Source organism: Euwallacea fornicatus, chromosome 37 (assembly GCF_040115645.1).
Source record: "Euwallacea fornicatus isolate EFF26 chromosome 37, ASM4011564v1, whole genome shotgun sequence".
NCBI classification, from domain to species: domain Eukaryota; kingdom Metazoa; phylum Arthropoda; class Insecta; order Coleoptera; family Curculionidae; genus Euwallacea; species Euwallacea fornicatus.
Genome location: NC_089577.1, coordinates 281,540 through 302,293, shown reverse-complemented (window position 1 = coordinate 302,293; position 20,754 = coordinate 281,540). Strand labels below are relative to the sequence as shown.

The following is a 20,754-nucleotide window of genomic DNA, read 5'->3' as shown; positions in this document are numbered from 1 at the left end:
TTCCGAGACTTTAATCGAGTTTACTGGACGCATTGTGATTGCTGTAGCGCTGAGCGTTAATAGGGCGTAAACCTGTAAGAATTCGCGGTTAATTATGGAACATTACAATAACTACCTGTTCGTGAGGCCTGTAAGAGCCTACGCAAGCTGACGTGCGTAACTGTGCAATAAGGGGCTCTCGCATGTTTCGGATGGCCGTGGGAACCGCACCCAAGAAGGCTGTCAACAATCCGGGCAGTAAAACAATTAATTTCCTGCAGTTGTTGATAGTTGAATCGGCGCAGTACCGGGACTAACGCGGGTCGTAACTTTTCAGGTAATTCGCGACGCTAACTCGACACCTCTCTAATCGGCCATAGGCGTGGAAAATCGAGGAATTGTGCCGTTTAGGTAGGTAGCAGTGGACGAGAAAAATTACTAGAACCGGAAAAATGCAGTTGGGTGCGTTGTGGGAAAGAATTTCTGCTCATTATCAATGGAAGTGCTCGTACTTCAATTTTTTTCGCAAGAACCCCTCCCACGGACCCACAGTCCGTTCGCTTACCACCGCCTCCGGCGTTTCGCGACTGCTGTCTAATTCCCTTCGCGAAAATTCCCGCTCCAATAAGAAAAAAAAAGGATGTTCGCCGAGTCCGGCATCAAGTGACGCCGAAGATGACAGGACGAGATTACGCGATATGAAGCTCAATAGCTCATTCACACGTCGTTCCGAGAAATAAAAGCGACAAAACGGCGAGAAAAGGGCCCCGAAATTCGATCCTGCAAAGCCAATATCTGACGGTTTACACATCTCAATTGTCAGCGATGACCATTAGGTGTGACTGGACATCGGGTTTTATTCGGATAAAGGGCTCTTGTCCCTTGTGTATCGTCGCAAAACGCTAAACGTTAAGCTCGCAAAGTCGAAAGGAAAACTACAGGCACCTTCGCCATTTTGGAGAGTACTCGACGCACCCTCGGAAGGCCTCGGCCAAGGCACGAGCTACGATTCAGTTTCCAATCAAGAGCATCAGTAAATCACCGCTGATAATGTAATAGCAATAAATCGTCATGACAGTAACATTGTTGGGTGGCCAGAGCACCACACGGGTTTAGTGTTGTGTGATGTTTTTTAAAGATCGGACGTTCCGGACCTAAAATGCGATATTTGTGGGAGTGTTTCAGTGTAGTTCAAACAGGTGAGAATATCAACTTGAATAATATTAATCGGTTTTTTCTCTTGCGGTCCTTAAGAGGGAAAATTTATTCGACCTATTTAGATCCGAGTGCAATATTTTATTGTTCTGATTCGGTTCAGAAATGCGTCTTTTCGTAGATCTGCAGGCTCATATATTATTATCGCCTCAGTGGAACAATGCCCACTTATGACTCCACGATTAGTCATCTAATAGCGACATTATTGAAACGTTTACCGGTCTGAAAAGTTATTGTTCGATAAGTTTTTCTATTGTTTAGCGATATGGAACATTGACAAAGCTGGATGCGTTGGGAGAGGTTGTGTCAGGTTTTTCACGGAATCACTACGTAGTAACGATCAGTTGAAAATGGTCGATGTGATATTTCGACAAATTCGCACATCGCGAGTAGTCGTTTTGTCTTAAAATGGAAATTCGCAACCGATGGTTAACTCCTTCCGGACGAGTTTAAATTTTAAAGTGATGAATAACGTTTTTGGTTTTACTAGCTGCCATCTTCGGAACACTTCGGCAGGACCACGCTTCGCGTTTGTTTCCGTTTCACGAGATTCCGAAATGCCGCGCGCCGATGCCAGATTTCCTCCTCTTTCGCGAAACTCGCTGCAGATCCAGCCAACGCGCCTGACTGTTTCAACGGGAAATTTTGATGTTTCCCTTTGTGCCCGAAAGCCATCACTCACGCCTATTTGTCGGACATGGCAGAAAAGTGACCGTAAAAGCAAAATGTGTATTGTATAATTTTGTTGACATTCATTCGCTCTTTATTACGTCGTTATGCAATAGATTTTCGTTATAAAAACCCATTTAACCTCATTCTCCACGGTTTTACGATTACTTCCCAATGTGCGTTTATGCATCCTCTTATCGTTAAATAATGAAAGAGGAAGTCTGCCAACCGCTATAAATTGATTGATTTCCTTCGACTGATTGCTAAAGGAAAACATTAAATCATGCGGAGAGTTTTACTAATCTGTACCAGCGCATTTACATTACAGGCAAATTATGAAAACGTCTTCCATCAATCTCTGCTCTTTGGGTTTTATTGATGTCATTGCCGGCTCGACGCCGGTGGTCCTGCTGATTGCAATTTATATGGTCATTTCATTAACCAAATGCGACTTCTTTTGCAGCTTTATCCATATCTCATCGGCGTTATCTCCCATTCCCTATCGGGGGATTTTGGCGGAAACATCACTCACGTCAGCCCAATCAAATATGTAGAAGCAGGAAACACGGAGAAGCATGAAATATTTACTTTTGACCTGCTTTCGCAGGTGACAAAGGTCGTAAAAGGGTAGACACTTTGGGCCTTTTAATATTGCACAAACTTGAAAAATTCAAACAGTCTCCGCTTTTGTTATTCACCATCCGGACTGCATTGATCTCATTTTTTATTCCCCAAACTGAGTTGAGCAAATATATGGGTCACACTTCGAACGCCATCTGGGAGCAATGATGGCTGTTTGCCCAAGAACTTCGCCCCGAAATGTTTACATTTGTCGCATCTTTTATTTATGACACGTTTGGCCTTTTCACTTTACTCCCTCTTATCTATTTTATCTTCCATGCCCTCGCAGCCCAAATGGATCGAGTAGGGTAGAAGAATAAATTTCAAAATCGAAAGTCGTTTTGCGGAGGTTTGGCAACGCTGGGAGGGAGGCCGGGCCGAATGTGCTGTCAAACGGAAACAATCGCAATGTGCGAAACTCAGAAGGCACCTTGGAATCGAACGTGTCAAATGTGGCTTTGAAAATTTAGCAACCTACCGAAGGCAACGTGGCGCTTCGCAATTCTTCCAAAATCCCACCATATGTCGAGCCATTTTCGGCGTTGTCAGACTTACTTCTACCTCCTATCACCACTGGGAACATTCGTTCCTGTCTACGCCTTCACGCGCCAGGTGGCGTGTCGCTTGCGCAACGGCACACGCAACCTTCATAATTTAATTATCAAAGCGCCGATTGACAGCCGCTCTTGACAGCTAAACAATAACAACATTAACATGACCACGAATTAATTTAAGTTCGGATTGATTGGGCCGTGGGAGGCCTTCGGACAGGTCTAATTGACCGCGCATTCTCGAAGAGATTCCAAACAAACAAACAAAAACTCTTCGGGGACGCTTCCACACATAATTCCTCGACAAATGACACATTGCGATCCCATTAGGATATATTAATGCCGGGTTTTACCCTTTAGAAATATTAATAAATTAAATTCGTCGGGTGGGGCGCGCAATTTGTACCGGAGTCACGTATTTTTACCAAGGTAGGGCTCTTCAAAGGGGAGTGACACCATGCTACTGCTTCTGCTTTAAGGGTCGCTGGATGTACATCCGCAAGAAATCTGAGAGAATTAGTTTTCGGGACAAAAATTCGACGTCGCCGAATGGCGATTGGCGAGGCGATATTAGGCGTTTCAGCGGAAGAATATGGTTGATTACGTGGTACCTCTCCCGGCTTAAGAGAATTTCAAAATGGACGTGTTGCTTCACGACGAGGGAAAATGTAGTTATAAGGGAAAGGGCTCTGAATTTTGATGTCCCGCGCCTAAGGGAAGGAAACAAGGGCTGAGTGACGACAGTTTTCATTTGGATTTATGGAAATTCGCGCCACCAGCACGTGTTTTCCTAAGATGGTCCCACTTTCCACCGTTCGATTTTAGTCGTTTTTCTTGCCACTTGAGGCGAATTGACCACTGGGAAGATTAAGACCGTTCGTGCAGTTTAAACAGTCGATGTACGGAACTTTCCCTAGAGCGCACTCACAGTTAAACTGGGTCGAAAATTACCTGCAAATTAACGAGTTTCCATTACGTTTCCCGAATCGATTTTCCCACCGTCGAGCGATACCTAAGCAATACAAATGAAATAGTTTAGCAAGGGTAACAATGGAGAAAATGGAACATTATGATGTAGAACAATGAAATCGGCATTTGTAGGAATATTAATCATACAATTATTGCTTCCGCACTAATGGAAACTCGACAAAACGGAAAATGTATTTTCGGGCATTATCCGTTCGCTGTTCGTTCGTCGAACGAGCAGAAGGATTTGCGTGTTAGTGTGCCCATCTTGCAGCCTGTTTCGGCCTGAAATGGCACAATCGAAACGAGTCATGCATCCTTTCGTACGTCGAGAAAAAATGCCTCTATAACAAGGCATAATGCCGCTTATAATGCAAACCGACTGCGTAATAGCGCATATAAATACGGCAATACGTTCTCCTAATAAAGGAAAAATGGTTTTCATTACGGAATCGAATGAACTTTGCTCGAACGACTTTGATAGGAAACAAAGAAACCGCAACTCGGTCATAAACGTTTACCCAGTTGGGATGGCGGAATCAGGTCCGGTTTGACAGATGACAAGTCCGCGCTTTGGGAATGGCTAGTGGCGCGCCCTTTACGAGCTTTCTCGTCCCTCTAGTGGAACATCCTTAATTATTATCCTCGTCTCTCTAGTGGACCATCCTTAATTATTATCCTCGTTTCTCTAGTGGAACATCCTTAGTGATGTTCCTTTTTTTTTTTTAATGGAACGTTTTCGACGGTCCTTCTCCTCGACGAAGTCTCCAAAAACCAACGTCCAAAACAGCAGTTAAAAAACCGAAAGTGACGCGATCTTTTTATAGTTACAAAGAATTCCTAGCTACTCATTCGCGGGTCCCCGTTCCCCATGAACTATTTTCCATTGATGATGGACTTTTCGCTTAAAGAGCTCAATATTGTACAGAAATCCGAAAATAAAACTGTGAGCCTAGGACGAGCGTCCGCGTCCGGGAATAAGTGCGGTCGTCGTTCACAGTCGTCTGATATTCACCGCTCGCTTCTCCGACAAAGCGGCACATACCCCTTTGACTAAAATAATGCCGCCTTTGCTAGACCTATTAAGTACTGATATTTATATTTTATTCAAAGCTCCTGGCGCTCTAAAGAAGTCTTAAGTTTGGGCGTGTCGCGGGATCTACTCGAGTCCCGTAGAAATTCCCAGTTAATTCCCTGGGATTCGCGAGGGAAAACATGAAATTTTCCTCGACACTTGCGAGGCGGCGCAAGTTTTTCAAAATCTTAAGCGCCGATCTTTAATGGAACCCGAAGATCAATTGCAGTAAAAGTCGGATCAGATTAATCGCCTCGATGAGCTTTACCGGCCTGCACTAGGCGGACGACTCTGTCGCGTTTAGTTCCTGATATATGGGGCAACATTAATATTAATTTTCGCGCTTTTAAAACTCGAAACGAAGGTGTCTCAAATTGCGTTTTTCAGGTCCTCGAACCGCAATCGATCGCCCATTAGAGCCATAAGCGCCACCGTGAAAGTATCGAAATTCTACTTATAAGCAATACTTCGGCGGGCGAATCTTTGCAGAATTTTAAGGAAGAAGTGCGTATTAACGTGAGTCCGAGACGGCTTGCGGAAGTGCGCATGAGAAATAACGCGCCGCAAGAAATCATCTGAGGGACTCAAGTCGGGTGATCCGGGAGGCCAAGCTCGCCCACTTGTCACCTGCTCTTTTCTCCCCCGGTTGAAGTCGTTTAATCGACGTTTTCTGTAGAAATTTGAGATCGGCTTGTGCAACTGCGACCGGTTCGACCCGTTGCGATCCTTCCTGGAGTGCGTGCTACCCTCTGGAAAGTGCCAATTCCAGAAAGTGTTGCAGTATATCGATAAAAGTTCAGCATTTATGAACCCTCGGTGGGGAAATTGCGCTTAATACTATTCGTCTTTTCGCTTGAGCGTTACCGTGAGCCCATTCCATGGGCAAAGTGCACACGTCTGCCGTTTGTCTCTGATCGAGCCGAAGGTCCCGATACCGGACCACAGGTCTGAAATTCCTATTTTTTTTTTTTTTTTTTTTTTTTTTTTTTTTTAACGATTCAGCGATAGTTTCTGAGAGAAATTAATGGGCCCGTGGGTGGATTTCTGCAAAATGCAAATGAATGGTCGTGACCCGTGCCGGTATGATGCTTTTTCCCAGAAGCAAAACTTTAATAAAACCTAATCTCACGTATCTGATCTTCGTTCCACCGCTCGGTACTAAATAATCGAAATATACTGTTTCAAACAAACTCATCAAAAGCGAAGAAAGAGACAAAGAGGGAAAAATGGCCTTTCGTTTGTTTAATCGTCCGGAAAAGTTGGAATTATATTTCGAGTTCGATTAACAGCGAAAGGATTTAAAGGGAAATTTGAAGCGAATAAAACGAGTCTCGCGCTTAAGATTGAAATTGAAAAATTTTAATTACGTTCGTTCAAACACGGACTGCAAAAACCCAACCAACATGCACTACCACCGCCGAAGAATCCCAACAATGCCCAAAGTATAATTACAAAGGCTGCGAGTTATTTCAGCACAAATTCCTTCCGGGATTGAATGGGGAAACTTGGCGAACGGCGAGTTAAGTAAATCTTTGACTTGAAGGCACGCCACTGTCCCCTCGCAAAATTAGGCCATTATTTGCCACAGCTCTTTACGGTTTTCTGAACAAAGCACTTAAAAAGTGGTCTCAGACACTAATTGCAAAAACGAATCTCAACTGATGTTTGTCGTGATGCGGCTGCGACCAACTTCGTTAAAGGAAATATTGTCACTACATTTCGTGACGTCACTTAACTCTCTAAACTTTGCTCGGGTAATGCTCGAAACTATTTCGTTTCCATTAGGGCGAGACCTTTAACTTATCTGGCTGCTTTGTAGCTCGCAAACTACCCACTGTTAATCGACTGAATCACTATTTTGCCTTATCTTTATGTCTGATGGTCTTGGGCTCCGGTTTATGTTGCTGGAGATTCAAGCCCGAACAAACATTAGAACCACATTACTCGTGCGGAGGAAAGGGATAGTTTTTCTGTGTAATTTAACTTCTTGATGGTGGTTAATTTCGGATTTTCCCCTAGGAAGTAATTTCCCCCACCGGCGCCGCTGCCTACGTGACCGTCTTCGGTTTAAAGGCTCCCCTTTTCAATTTTTGTTGAACTTTGCGTCACTATTTTTCCATTCGAATTGTCAGCGAGATTTCTCCTTGAAACGAAGCCGTGCGCCGGCCATCGCGCGCGCCAGATCTAGCACCATCGGACTATTTTTTTTATGGGAAACTGCACCCGAACAAGTGGCACGACATCGCGATCAGAAAAAAAAGCCGAATTGGATAATGTCTAAGTCCAAAATGGCGCCGGTAAGAAAAACCGAAGTTGATAACGGCCATTGAAGATCGAAACGTCGGGTTTCAAATCCGGCATCGTCATGGCGCAGAAGAGGAAAAGTTGCCCCGATGACGTGTCATATGTTTTGACTTTCCTCCCCAAATAAGGGGGGGGGGGGGGAGAATAAAAACGGTTTTCTAAAATTTCGGGTTTTTTCAAATTTCTCCGAAAGGCATATCGAGATTGGGCACAGCTTTGCCCCAATTTAACCAACCTCGAACTTTTTACAGTTGCCGACATCTTTATGGGCGAACTCTAGCAAAAACCAAATTAACGTTTACAAACATAAACAAAATGGTAAATCGATAAATATTACATTGGAAATTTACGCCCTTCCATGCTTATGGAGTGTTTGCTGCAAGTGCGGAATGACCGTTTAAAATTCTTCCTACGGAATGCGGGTTTACTGAATCTCTAGAACCCGTACCAGTCCAGTAAACGTGTGGTAAAAAGCGAAATTTCACATGTGCTTTCCTCACGAACCCTAATGCTCAAAAATTAATAACCTGCGCTTCAAACGGCCCTAAAAACTGATATATGTTTCTATTGATCATTGTAACACAGCCAAGAGCACACTTTTAAAATTACCAACGAGGTTTATGGTTGTTTTTCATAATAAAAAACGAACCATTAAAGCCCTGGCACAAAAATAAAAGTGTTTTTATGTTGACCGATGTTATACGCCAATGAATTTCTTCGCAAATGCCTTCGCCCTATAAACTTCAGTTTAGGCTCCAACGCAGCGCATTTGTGTAAGTCGGTACGACGCAGAGACGTATCAGGGACAATTCCGAAAAGCCGCATCAAATTTGTAAAACATTTGTAACGCAGAAAGACATATGCTCGTATTTCAGTGATTTATTGTTATCCACAATTGTGCGCTAATAAATTTCTGCATAAAGATTGCTGGCACCAAACTCTGAAACAATTCCTGACGGCATGGCGAACACGAACTGAGCGATATATTACCAAATGTGACGCTTGTCGTAGGGCTGCGCCATCTCGTAGCGGGCAGCTTGTGTTGGGTTGTCGACAGGAATTTCTCTTGACTCCATGGTGAATGCGCCTTTCGATTTTAAAAAACGGCTAATTTGCCGCGAAAAAGTCGTTTTTACAAGTGATTACGCCAAACCTTTGGTCTTTGCAACTCATTGCGGAAGTTGGGCGCCCACAGAAGGCAGTTTCACAGTCGTTCCGCCCACAAGCGGGAAAGTTTTTTCATCCGTTCGTGTCGCATGTGGAGTTGCATCTCAACTCGAAATTGTTTATTTTTTCATTTTTCAGTCCTGTTCAGTAAGGCGGACTTGTACATCTTGTTAAGACTTCAGCTTTCGTAGCAGGAAAGTGGCCTCTATCTCCGTAACTATCTCGTTTTCGGTTGGCTTATTGGCCTCCCAAATCCTTCGTAATTCTCTTCTTACATGGCCCATTCCAACTAATACACAATCCGAGGCAGTAAGCCTTATTTTTATGTTTATTCCACGTCCTGCAGTCGTCCTCTGGTGCTGGCAGGATTCCGCCGCAGGATACAGGCTGGCTTTATTATTTGTTGATTGCGATGACATCGGGGCGATAAGGCGAGTTTCTGGTGCCTTTACGTAGCAGTTGTAGCCAGATTTCAATTCGGAGCCGCCTCCATTAGAGCGCGAAGACACGTCCAGGATATCGACCAAACAGTGTGTAATGTGGCCCATTTCCACGCCATTATTGGTCGTTTTGTAATGACGTTATCGACCCGGGCGACGAGGGCCAAATAAGACCCCCATTGACGGCAACAAAGGAGCTCTCACTCTGTTTAATAATGGGTTTTGATTAAATAAAAAGTCATTAGAAATTTAGTTTACCAAAATCGGCGATAGTCAATTAATCAAGACCCGATGAATGAGCGGCAATTATTGTTATGCGACCTCAAGTTTCATGAGAACGCGCTTCAAGACGGGGGTCTTGGCACCGCACCACCATAAGACACTAATGGCTAATTCCTCGCATGTATGTAATTTGTTTATAATTAATAGAGCCGTATAAGGCGGTCTTCAATCGAGATCTGATTGGGCAGAGATTAATTTAGTGTTTTAAAAGGGAACTGATGATCAGAGGAAGAATAGCACTCTGCTGCTGCGCCTCATTAACACCACGAGAAGGAAAAACCCACAGCAGCTCATCTGTTGCTTATCGAATATCTGCGGTCACTTAAGTCACCTCGGTCGTCTTCAAATAATTGGTGCCACACGATTATTTTCTTTAAAATGATTTTCTTTTAGTGATAACTTTCCGCTCTGATTGGCTCATTAAAAGGCAATTTCATCGCGACTTTCGTCTATAAGATTATGAAATATGCACGCCAACAGGAGAAATATGAATTCCGTTTCCTTTTTAACGTTGCTATCTGGAATTTAAATTATAAAGTTATCATCCAGAGCCGTGGAGCTGCTTCCTGGAAAATGCCTAGGCAGGAAAGTAATGCTGCATTTACATATTTCAGCAATATCCAATTTCAAGCGCTGTACTTGCCATAATGGCCTAGGCCGAGACACTTATCCGAGGGCTAACCCAAGGTTAAATTAGCCGCGACCTAAAAACGAGGGGCCTCACGGAATTGATATAAACCTCGTTACAGTTGCGGTATACGTTTGCGTAATCCCATTCAAAGCGATTACTGTTCTTATTCGAAACCGCCCTCAGCAGGGAGCAGATTCCCCCTGGTTTTGTTGTCTTGTTAATATTAATGAAAATCCCTTATTCAAACAGCATCGATTTTTTTCGGGATTTCCGGAAGTTTTTGCCTGTCAAATCGGGTGCCGTTCTTTCGGATATCGAGCACGTGAACTTGCACCACTGGCACCATGCTCTTTTCCAGCGTGCCGGCGAGTTTTACAGTGACGCCATCTGTTGGCAACGAGTTAAGTCTCGTCATGTGTTCCGGCTTCCATTACAAATGTCAAAAGTGAACGCGACAGCGGTTCCCCATCAAAACGTTAGCGGTGAAATTGAGCAGAAACGAGAAATTTTCTGAGATGGCAAAAAACAACGCAAGAGACGCAGACGTGGCTGTCAAATTAGGGGATCTGCACAAGGTGAATCAAAGCGAAAGGGATGGAACCTAGAGGCGCAACTCGCAAATTCCAGATACGCTTTTAGCTATGAAGTTCAGAAATGTCCCAACGTTATGACAGCCCTAACTTCGAGTGTGACACGTTAAATCAGCGATGTTGCCATTATGACGAAGAAGGGTTACGTAAAAAAGCCAACGGCGTTGCTGTCGAAAATGTCAGAAAGGCCGACATCCGAGAATACTAGAACGCGGTGGCAAATGTTCACCAATAATTGACATATTCATTTACGTCGGACGTCTAATAACTATGCCGCCATTTTAAAATTAATTACTCTCTTAATGTCCGCCCAATGAACGCTTTCAATATACCTTTTTGTTTCAGCGCAATGTCCTGATACTACAGTGTTGTCTCGGTGCGCCCCAACAAAACGGACTATGCCACCCTGGAGATGGTTAATCGGGCTCGTTTTGGGGTCTCTGATGGGCGGGAAATGCGGAGCTGTGGACCCGTGTAAGTCAAGATCCTGCCTCATAGAGAACTTGCGAATTTAAGCCTTTTCTCGAACGGATTCCAATATGTATAAATTCACAATCCAAGGTAATCCCGCAGGATTGCGAGATTAATAACCAATTTTAGCAGATTATGACGTCAGAGATATTGACGGAAAACCCTCGCGTCGATAGGGATGATGCCCGACATATTAAACCTCTGCGGATTACTTATTTGCTATGAGAAATAGAGGAAAAATACCCAATATTTGCCGAATGAGGAAAATTGCGGCACAGGCGTTGAAAAGTGACAATTAGACGTTCGCTTTGACCGTTGACAGTGACATTACCTTTACCGAGACGATGCGTTGTAGATTTATTATTTTGTTTTTTCAGCCCAATGCATAGCTCCATTGGGGATGGAAAATGGGGCGATCAAAGATAGCGACATCACCGCCTCCTCCTCCTTTGATAGCGGAAATGTAGGCCCCCAACATGGCAGGTAATTTCTCTCTGATTCTTAATTTATGTTCTTCTCCATCGAATTTGAGGACAAACTAGGGAAGATGACGTAGATATGCGATGAGCGAAAATAAAAAAATCATAAGTCGGAGTCGTTATTTTTAAGCGGGCCATTAATGTCGTTTAAAAATTGAAAATCTAAACACGAATCACTTTAACGGCCTCGTATTTCTCAATGACATCCTTCGCAGATGTCGGCGAAATGGCTTCATTTTTATGGCTCATTTCAGTATAGAAAATACCACATAATTCCACCTAATGAAGAAAACGAGGTTTTGTGAAAGACATTTTTCTTCGCGTTTGCTAGTTGACAACCGAACTGTCAAGTGACTGACTTTACTCCAGAGAGGTGGCGATGGCACGGACTGTGAATCGGGCGACATCTTTGACGAATGTCCGGAATCACCTTCCTCCCCAACTCTCATGTTCGTTCCCCAAATAATTGGCTGGAAAGTTCTTGCCTTGTTTACCTTTCCATCGGCATCGATCAACTCGGGGAAGTTTTTAATTTCATTTTTTCGCCAAACTTTTACGTTCAAACTTTCCAAGTGCCACTGTGTACACATCTAGCGGTACAAGCACAGGTGTTTCTAAATAATGAGATTTACCATTTTTGGCCGCAGCTAAGTAGCAAAGCAAATTAAGTTTTAGTGGTCGCGGCTGTAATTATGGTTACCGGAGGCCCGTTGATTGATGTTTGCCTAGTCACTCCAACGGCTTCGAATCTGCTGAGACCGGAGGCCGCGTTTTTAATAAGCGAGTGAATTTGCATTCGATTTAAAGTAAAAACAAAGCTTCGCTTTGTGAAAACAGGCCCGTAAATTGCCGAACAAACATCGAGCTTAGAGCAAAAACGGGAGGGATGCGGATAGGCCGAAAATGGGATTGGAAATTCCCCGGAAATCCTTTAAGGTTGTTTTAAATATCTCTCGCCGTGCAATAAATTCCGCATATTATTGAACGATAAATCCTCCCTCCTTGCGCGCTTAAAACGGCTTTACATTTCCATCCCATTTTGAAAAATAGCTCAGTTATTTCCAGAGAAAAGCTCTATGGCACTGTAAACCGAATAAAATTTCTATAAAATCACGAAACGTGCCCCTATCGATCGCGTGGTGAAATAAGGTTCTTAAATCTCTCTCTTGGGCCCGTTACCACCTAAACATTTTTTCTTTCCTGTGCTCCCCCCATCAAAAAAATCTCCCCCTTCCCCAAATTATGTGCCGCTTAAGATTTCATATTACATCTGTTTGTTGTTTCGGGGGGCGAAGCTTCCCCATCCGTCACTGTCAAACAAGTTGGAAGTTTAAATAGCTCAAGCTCAAGCTTTATTGTTCCAAGTTAAACAGTTCCTAATTAACAAACATTTGATTGCGTGGTGCCGCCTTCTTCATTAAATAGTTTTTGTAATTAAACACCAGCGGGAGTAGTCGTCTTGTATCAAGGATTCTTGGGCCCTTTCCGGCTAATTTCTGTGTCAACTTGTGAAGAGGAAACGGTGAATCTAGATGCGTGAAGAGATACGTATATCCGTGAATCGGTTAATTCTAACGTGATGATGTTGCGAATTGTACGTAACAATTTCACGTTGACGAAACGGCCGAAAGTAACGCAACGTAGGAAAAAACTTTTTCGGATTTAGTCAGGAAGTTTAGCGTGAGTTACTCGTTTTACCCTCGAAAAACCTCTAAATTTCGATATTTTACGCATTTTTTGGATATTTCACGGCACAAACTTTTACTGTTTATAGAGGGTAGGGCTCAAAGAGGCTCACATTGGGAAACAATCCGATCTCTTTGTGCCCTGGAAAGGCGTATAAGTTTTCTCTTTCCCCAGGAAACCCATTTGCACATCTCTCAGTGGTTCCAGAGGTGGCATGAGCCTCGCATAACATTATAACAGTTACTGTTGGGATCGGAGCCAAAGTCCGACCTGAAGCAACAAATCTTCGTATCGTATAGACGTCCGACTGTTGCCTGCTTCCAATTTCATGGCAGCAGAGCCGAACAAAATAATTTATATTCCCATTTTCCATTACTCCCGTATCCAAACAAGCCGAATATTTGGGAACGAGACGGTGTAATTTTTATTTCCATAAACGCACAAAGCACGTTCGGATTGAATCGCAAATCGGCAAAGAAATTATTGATAAACTTCCCTTTTTGGTGAAGTTTTCTGATTAGAGTTATTGTCAATATTGGACCTAATTAGGTCGGTTTAATTAGCCATCAAAAAGCAATAATGTCTAATTAGGAGTAAAACCCCATATCGTACCTGGCTGCCAGGGACAGTCACGAAATTACAATGAGAGTTAATTAATGAAAATCCCAATGCAATTAATGATGTTTTCCGTTTAATTAATTAGTAGTAAATTAATATTATTGCAGAGTGAGAACGGACAAAAACGGGGGGGCGTGGTGTCCACTGAAGCAGGCCACTACAGAGCCGGAGGAATGGATCCAAATCGACCTGAAGACGGTCCATATGATCACGGCGACCGAAACGCAGGGCCGGTTCGGGAACGGGCAGGGGATCGAGTATGCCGAGGCTTATATGATCGAGTACTGGAGGCCCAGATTGCAAAAGTGGATTCGGTACCATAACGCCAAAGGAGAGGAGGTTCGACTTTTTGTTTTTTTTTTTTTTCATGAATTAGCGTTGAAATGCGCTCCCCCACTAACGAAATTTTAGATGTAAACAAAACATATCCAAGTCTGCATGGGTCGGAATTTCGCTCTTCTTTCGGATCATAAACTGATTTGCGCATCTTCAGCTTCCGGTTCAAAGATGGCAGCACCGTCGGAGATGCAAGATTATCCCCTGCACTTGCGCTTCAGTAGATGGAGTTCCCTCCTAAACGTCGTACGCGGTGTCCAGGTGCGCGTCTTCCTTCGCCACCAAAACCTAATTATCTCAGTAAACAGAAACCGGTTGCGCGGTTCTTCCCCCTCATTGAAACCAGCTAAAATGAATAAATCTCCGTGTAATTGAATGTTCAGTTTCGACTGACAACAAAAAATGCGTTCTTTGTTTTTGCTAATTATAATAGATGAAGATTGATTCGGCCGCGTTACCCGAGCACAATCCGCAAGCAAGCGGAGAGAACAAAATATTGAAAGAAACGTTACTCCAGTCATTACGGACGGCGGGCTGAATAAATAATATTTAATTGTCCCGGAGTGAAAAAACGGTGGCTACATTGAAATCCGACTTCGGCAAAGCAAACAGCAGAGCCTTAAATAATTTAACGACCCGAGACTGGGCACCCTGATGAAGCCCTGTCGCAGTTAAGCAAGACGTAAGCGCAAGGCGCCCCTCGGACGTTCGTTCATCTTTTGAGGAAGAACGTGACGGTTCAGAGCAAGGAAAAACTGCCCAGGATGGGCCTTCGCTGGGCTTCCGGGAGCACCACTCTCGCATCGAATAGATTTCGCGGGAAAATTCGCACGTTACTTCCTGCGTAACTTGAAAGGGTGGCAGTAGTCCCCATTCAACTTAAAAAAAAAAAAAAAAAAAAAAAAAAAAAATCGAGTCCAGCAGTGTTAAATCCAGACTGTCGGACCGCGCACGTATATCGCTCCTTTTTTTTAGAAATTGTATCCCCCCCCCCCCCCTTAGTAGGGGTTATGAATTTTCAAATTCTGCGATTGTAACGCCTTTTCTTTGTCGCTGCCAGCAAATCGATAACATATGAAGTGAAAACTCCCAGATTAGGTGCCCCATTAGACCGACTACTAAACACCCTTAACTTCAATCTAATGTCGTCCGTACAGTGCGTGCACTTGAACCCCCGAGTCGGCACGTAATGTGTCTTAACCCTTTGGGAGTTACGTGCGGCAGTGGCGTGCGTCCAGTTCCCTAAGTTTTTGTTGGGAGCTCCGCAGACGAGGAGATAACGCCACTGGGACGTTATTCCAAGGCATGGGGCTGCACTTATCGGCTCCCCGTATACGGGGGAGAACAAGGTCCTAATTTCGCGCGGTCACGCAACGCCCTGTCGTCGGCGTGGCGCCGTTTTACGTCTTTTTTCGGTCTCTGATGATTATTTATTTATTTTTCGCGTTTATTGCGAGTACCAATTCCAGGTGCCGCGCAGCTGGGGACGTTTTTTCCGAGCTCCAGTTTCAATTTAGGCCGGATTACAATATTATGAAATCGACAAAATAAATAGCTACAAATCAGCGTTGCGGAAGCCGATGGGGATATTCGCGTACGTTTCCACTGAAATCTAATTTCATTAATATTGAAATTACGCTATTTGTCCCGTTTTTAACGCAATAAAATCTCTGAAAAAGTGGCAATAAACTGTGTCCAGGGGCGGCGTGGGAGTGAGGGGGCTGAGGTTAATAACGTCGTTTTCCCCCGAAAATTAATTGGACGAAAATACGTGCCCGAGCGTCTGAACGCCTCACGCAGTCGTAAAAAATAATGATGCGTTTCGTTCTCTATTAGGGCTACCTTGAGTTTTTTCCTTCTGGCTTTTACGTGTTTGCTCGATGGCTTCGCCCCGGCAAATTGCATCGGCACACACTTATACCGTTTTCGAATAATTGTTCATTCGGTAAATCGGCGTTTTAAATTTATTCCAGACGCCCGGTCTGACATTTCCAGGTCCGCAATGCTTCCCAGAAATGCCCCGGAAAATTCAGGGTCCTACTAACCTTTAAGGTCGCACTTCTTCGATGGCGGAAATAACCTTTTTCCTCGGAATGAGACTTAAAAATAACAAATAGCTGGAAAATACGCATGGATGTGATTTATGGGTCGGTGGGCCCCCCATTCCGTAAGTGAAAAACGCTCACGTGCGGGCGCAATAAATGACAGGAAGCGGCTCTTTACGCATCGGAAACATAAAATTTTGCAAAAAGCCCCGTAATGAAGCCAGAAATTTACATCAAAGGCGAACTGGCTCCAGGTTAAATTAAGCCAATTTTCGTTGTCACTTGGGCCCGCGTTCCAGATTGACGAAACGAATTTATGGATAATAACTCGGACACCTCTCGGCAGTCCCGACGAAAGCGAATTATGCACTTAAGATGACTAATTGAGTGCATTTTTTTCTCCTCCTTTTTCGGTAAACTTTAACTCACTTTCCACGGGATTACGACGAAGGGGCCATCGATTTTCTGCGCCTAGAGGTTAGCGTGATCGAGGCAATAATGAACGATGGATGGGGAAAAGTTAACCCCCGTGTTCTAGGCCGCCCTTATTTAAGTTTCGCCGAAGAACGCAAGGTGAATCGTGGCGGGAAATTTTATTAGTGTTTCGAATGCAACGAAAAAGCATGAAAAATGCGCAAAGAAGGCTTAATTTTTAATTAGCTCCGCGAAGCCAGCGTCTCGGTTCTACCTTGAATTAATTACGTCGATTTTTCCTCATTTCTCTCTCGTCCCACTTGAGGTATCCGGAACACGGGGGAAAAAATATAAAACAATAACCGGGCTCCGACCACCGTTTTAAAGCGATTATTTTCCATTACCGGCTCTATTTTCGCCTGTACCTTATTAAACGTATTTTTAAGCGTATAATCTCTTAGTCCACAGGACCGGCTTTAAATTAAGTAATTTTTTGCCGCTTATTCTAAGGTTGAGAAGGAGATTAAGTCCAGCAACGCTGTGACGTCTTGACGGATGTAGAATCGAGAAAAAAATTTAAGCGCAGCGTTGCCGAACTTACGGGACAAATGAAGGAGCTGGAATAACACTACGCCAAATACGTGCGAATTCGTTTAATCGAAAGTAGAAAATTCGGTTACATGCTCACTTTCATATCTATGTTGAACACAACTCCCTTGAACAGAACGAGTTACCACTCCCTCCGACGTCATGCTTTCCACTGTAATTACATCGCGACCCAAATCTCCTCGATTCCGAGAAAAGAAAATCGAGCGTACCACGAACGTATTATACACGTCCGTGGTGTCCGGCCTGTCGAAGACCCCCTGGACTGCGAACCTACATCGCGTTTTCATCCAGAACCAAGTCGCCGTGCACATGCCAGAAACCGTCTCCTGAGAGAATGGAAAATAATTCAAAAAATAATTACCTTCTTGGGAAATTGCTCGGCATGGCGACTTCTAATAAATACACTTCCACCTGCCGACTAGAACTTCACGGGCAAAACGCGTGCGGTAACCGCGTTGCCAAATCTGATCTACATTTTTATTCCAAGAACCCTTAATGGCGACGAGGAAAGTCGGACGTTTTGTCGCTCTTTTTCTATATCCGAATTCACTGTACAAGTGAGGTTTTTCTGTCTTTCAGGTAATCGAAGGAAATGTCAACCCTTATCTGGAGAATAAACGCCAGCTGGATCCACCTCTTTGGGCCAGCAAGATCCGGTTCTATCCGTACAGCTACCACCAAAGGACTGTGTGCATGCGCGTTGAGCTGTACGGCTGTAGATGGACCGATGGAATTGTCAGCTATTCTATGCTACAAGGCGACAAGAGGGGCAACAATTGGGAATTCTTTGACAATGGGTGAGTCAGTTAAAAGTTAAATAGATTTTTTAGGTAATTCGGTGATTACGCCATTGAGATTTCGGAAACTGTTAGAGTTTTCGTGTAAAATTATTTTTTTATGAAAAAATTGTGCGATAAAAATGCCGTTAAGACGAGGATTCTTTAGTTTCGTACACATATCGTCATCTGCTGGCAAGAGCGCCAAGCTTGTGTAGTATCGATAAAGAACTCTCTGTAGTATTGGCTATCATGTTGCCTAACGGAGTACGGAACAGATGGCGCTAAGAGCACTATTGATTTGAGGTTATATAAAAACTAAAAATCATATCACGTTTCTAATTTAAAATTACGCTGGCCGCTCTACGCGTATCTATTTTATTTAAAAAAATGTGAAATTGAAAATAAAACCTAACGGATCCGAGGATTTTCGCCAAAGAAGAATCAGGTTTGTCCACGTTGTGATGTTCTACAGAATTTATTTAATAATTTGATTGTTTTTGTGTAGGAAGTAGCCCCCAGTTATCAGGCAACATGCCTTTTAAAAACATATATGTTTATCTAGAATATCGAATGTCGCCAGTGAACACTCACGACATGAAGACTTCCAAAATATATTCATTAGCACAATGGAAAAAAATTATGTAGAATTTCCTAAGTTGAAGTCCTTAAATCTTCCCTTTGTTCGCCCAATTGCTCTTCAAACTGAGTACAAAAACAATATTGCTACCAAAAAGTCAGTTCAATATTCTTGTGTTTATGCCAATTACCGCCGCTTGTCTTGTGGTGTTAAAATTTCCTCTCGCTGCGAAACATTACTCCTCCTAACAGAGATTATAGTAGCTTCTGCCCAGAGGCTACGAGGGGTGTTCAGCAAGTGTACTCCTTTGATATTTAAAAAGGCCCTTCATTCCTCAGTACCAAATAATGTCGTACGTCGTGATCATACACAAATATAATTGTAACATCGACATGCAATCAGGTCTGCGGAATACTTTTTCTTTCGACATTTCTATGCCCTCAAACATTAAAACTTTCTTGTTTGTTTCAGTTATGATAGTGTGTCGGATGGCCCCGAACTGAAGCACGGTCTGGGACAGCTAATAGATGGTAAAGTTGGTCATGACGACTTCAAAACCGACATCTACGACGGTCAAACTTGGGTTGGGTGGCGCAATGACAGTCGTCACAAACCCATCGAGATTAAATTCGAGTTCGAAAAGGTTCGTGAATTTTCTGCGGTACACATCTACTGCAACAATCAGTTCACCAAAGATGTGCAAGTGTTCTCGGGGGCCAAAGTATGGTTCAGCATCGGAGGGAAACGTTTCAACAGGGGAGAACCTATCAGCTATGAGTATGTCGAGGATAGAATATTCGAAATCGCTCGGAACGTCACTATTAAGCTGTATCATCGCGTCGGAAAGTTTGTCAAGATTCAGCTCTATTTCGCCTCAAAATGGATTTTGATCAGTGAAGTTACGTTTGAGTCAGTGGTAGCGCACGGGAATTTTTCAACGGAGCCTGAACCGACCACCACGCCTCATGTGAGAGGAGCTCCGGAACACGAACACAAAATGGAAATCCCGGTGCCGAACGATGTCAATGAGTCCGCAGTCATCGCCCTGGTTTTAGTGGGAGTTGTCGCGATTCTTGTGCTCGTGGGGGGAATCGTAGTGTTGATTTACAAGTAAAATCTCTTAATTAATTCCAGGTTGTACCCGTACTAATTTGCTCAACTTCAGGTTCAAAAACCGCAAGTATTTCAGTAGCCCCAACACCTCAAATCTGGGCTTCCCCAATGGGAGTCTTGCGCACACTGTGCAGGGCAACGAAAGCGTCTACAGCGTGCCGGAAAAGGACCACATCGAGGCTTACGGCGTCACCGACATCAACAGCTGTAGTGACGATTATTATCGGAAGAGTCACTCTGTAAAGTCCAGTTTGCGATCCACATTGCCTTTGCCTCATCCTGAGGAAAACACCTACCAGGAGCCATATCAGGCGATGCGTTTCGCGCCGTATTACAGCTACAGTCCTATCGTAATGGAGATGTCTGACTACAGCGGAAGGGCAAGTCCCAAGAAGTCCTGTGATAACTACGATTACGCGGTACCCGAGGGCAATACGTTGTCACTGCTCGGAGGATGTGATCAGAGCACATTGCCTCTGACTCGAACGAGGGTCAATAGCGGATCCACAAGAAATTGCGGGGGGCAAAGAGTGTCTTTGAGGAGTACGAGGAGTGAAGGGGCCGAGCCGAGAAAGGTAAGTTGTGTCTATCTATAAAATGGAAAAAAAAACAAGTCCGGGTATCTTACCTTTTGAATGAACTGAAACGTTAAGCTCAAAATGTCAATAACACAACCAACGTGGCTTCACTTGTTTATGTTTGCCATAAGCTATATCGAAAATTTCGTTCACCAAAATGTCAATAAATTATTTACACAAATGTTAAAAAACGTTGTATAAGCATTAATCGCGAAATGTAATTCCGCTTGCATTACAAGCATTTTGCTATAAGACTGTCTTTTTTCTCGCCAGTCCCCAACGCAACAAGAGGCTTTAGCAATACTCAAAAAAAGGTTGGAACAGACCACCATCAAAGAGTTCCCTCGCCATCGGCTGAGAATGCTCTCCAAGCTGTCGGAAGGCGCCTTCGGCACCGTTTATATAGCCGAAGCTGATGGAATATCAGACTATTCTTCAACTTTGGACACGCGACTGGTGGCTATTAAATTTCTGGGCGATGGTGCCTCCGATAAAGAAAAGTGAGATATCAGAAATCTTATAAATTTTTAGTAGCATCTCCTGGAAATCCTTATTTGAT

General features: G+C 43.7%; 1 protein-coding gene across 3 annotated transcripts in view; it reads left to right on the top strand.

The window, feature by feature from the left end:
- Positions 1-20,754, top strand: part of LOC136349340 (discoidin domain-containing receptor 2-like) — a 63,491-nt gene that overhangs the window by 40,769 nt on the left and 1,968 nt on the right. For 2 of the 3 annotated variants that reach the window (XM_066300832.1, XM_066300831.1), the window contains exons 2-8: positions 10,836-10,964; positions 11,339-11,444; positions 13,852-14,083; positions 17,728-17,945; positions 18,976-19,614; positions 19,670-20,192; positions 20,469-20,695. In XM_066300832.1, coding sequence (XP_066156929.1) covers positions 10,889-10,964; positions 11,339-11,444; positions 13,852-14,083; positions 17,728-17,945; positions 18,976-19,614; positions 19,670-20,192; positions 20,469-20,695 — 2,021 coding nt within the window. In that variant the 5' untranslated portion in view covers positions 10,836-10,888. Of the gene's footprint in view, positions 1-1,027; positions 1,179-10,835; positions 10,965-11,338; positions 11,445-13,851; positions 14,084-17,727; positions 17,946-18,975; positions 19,615-19,669; positions 20,193-20,468; positions 20,696-20,754 lie in introns of those variants that run through there. The other variant, XM_066300830.1, reaches the window with a different exon arrangement.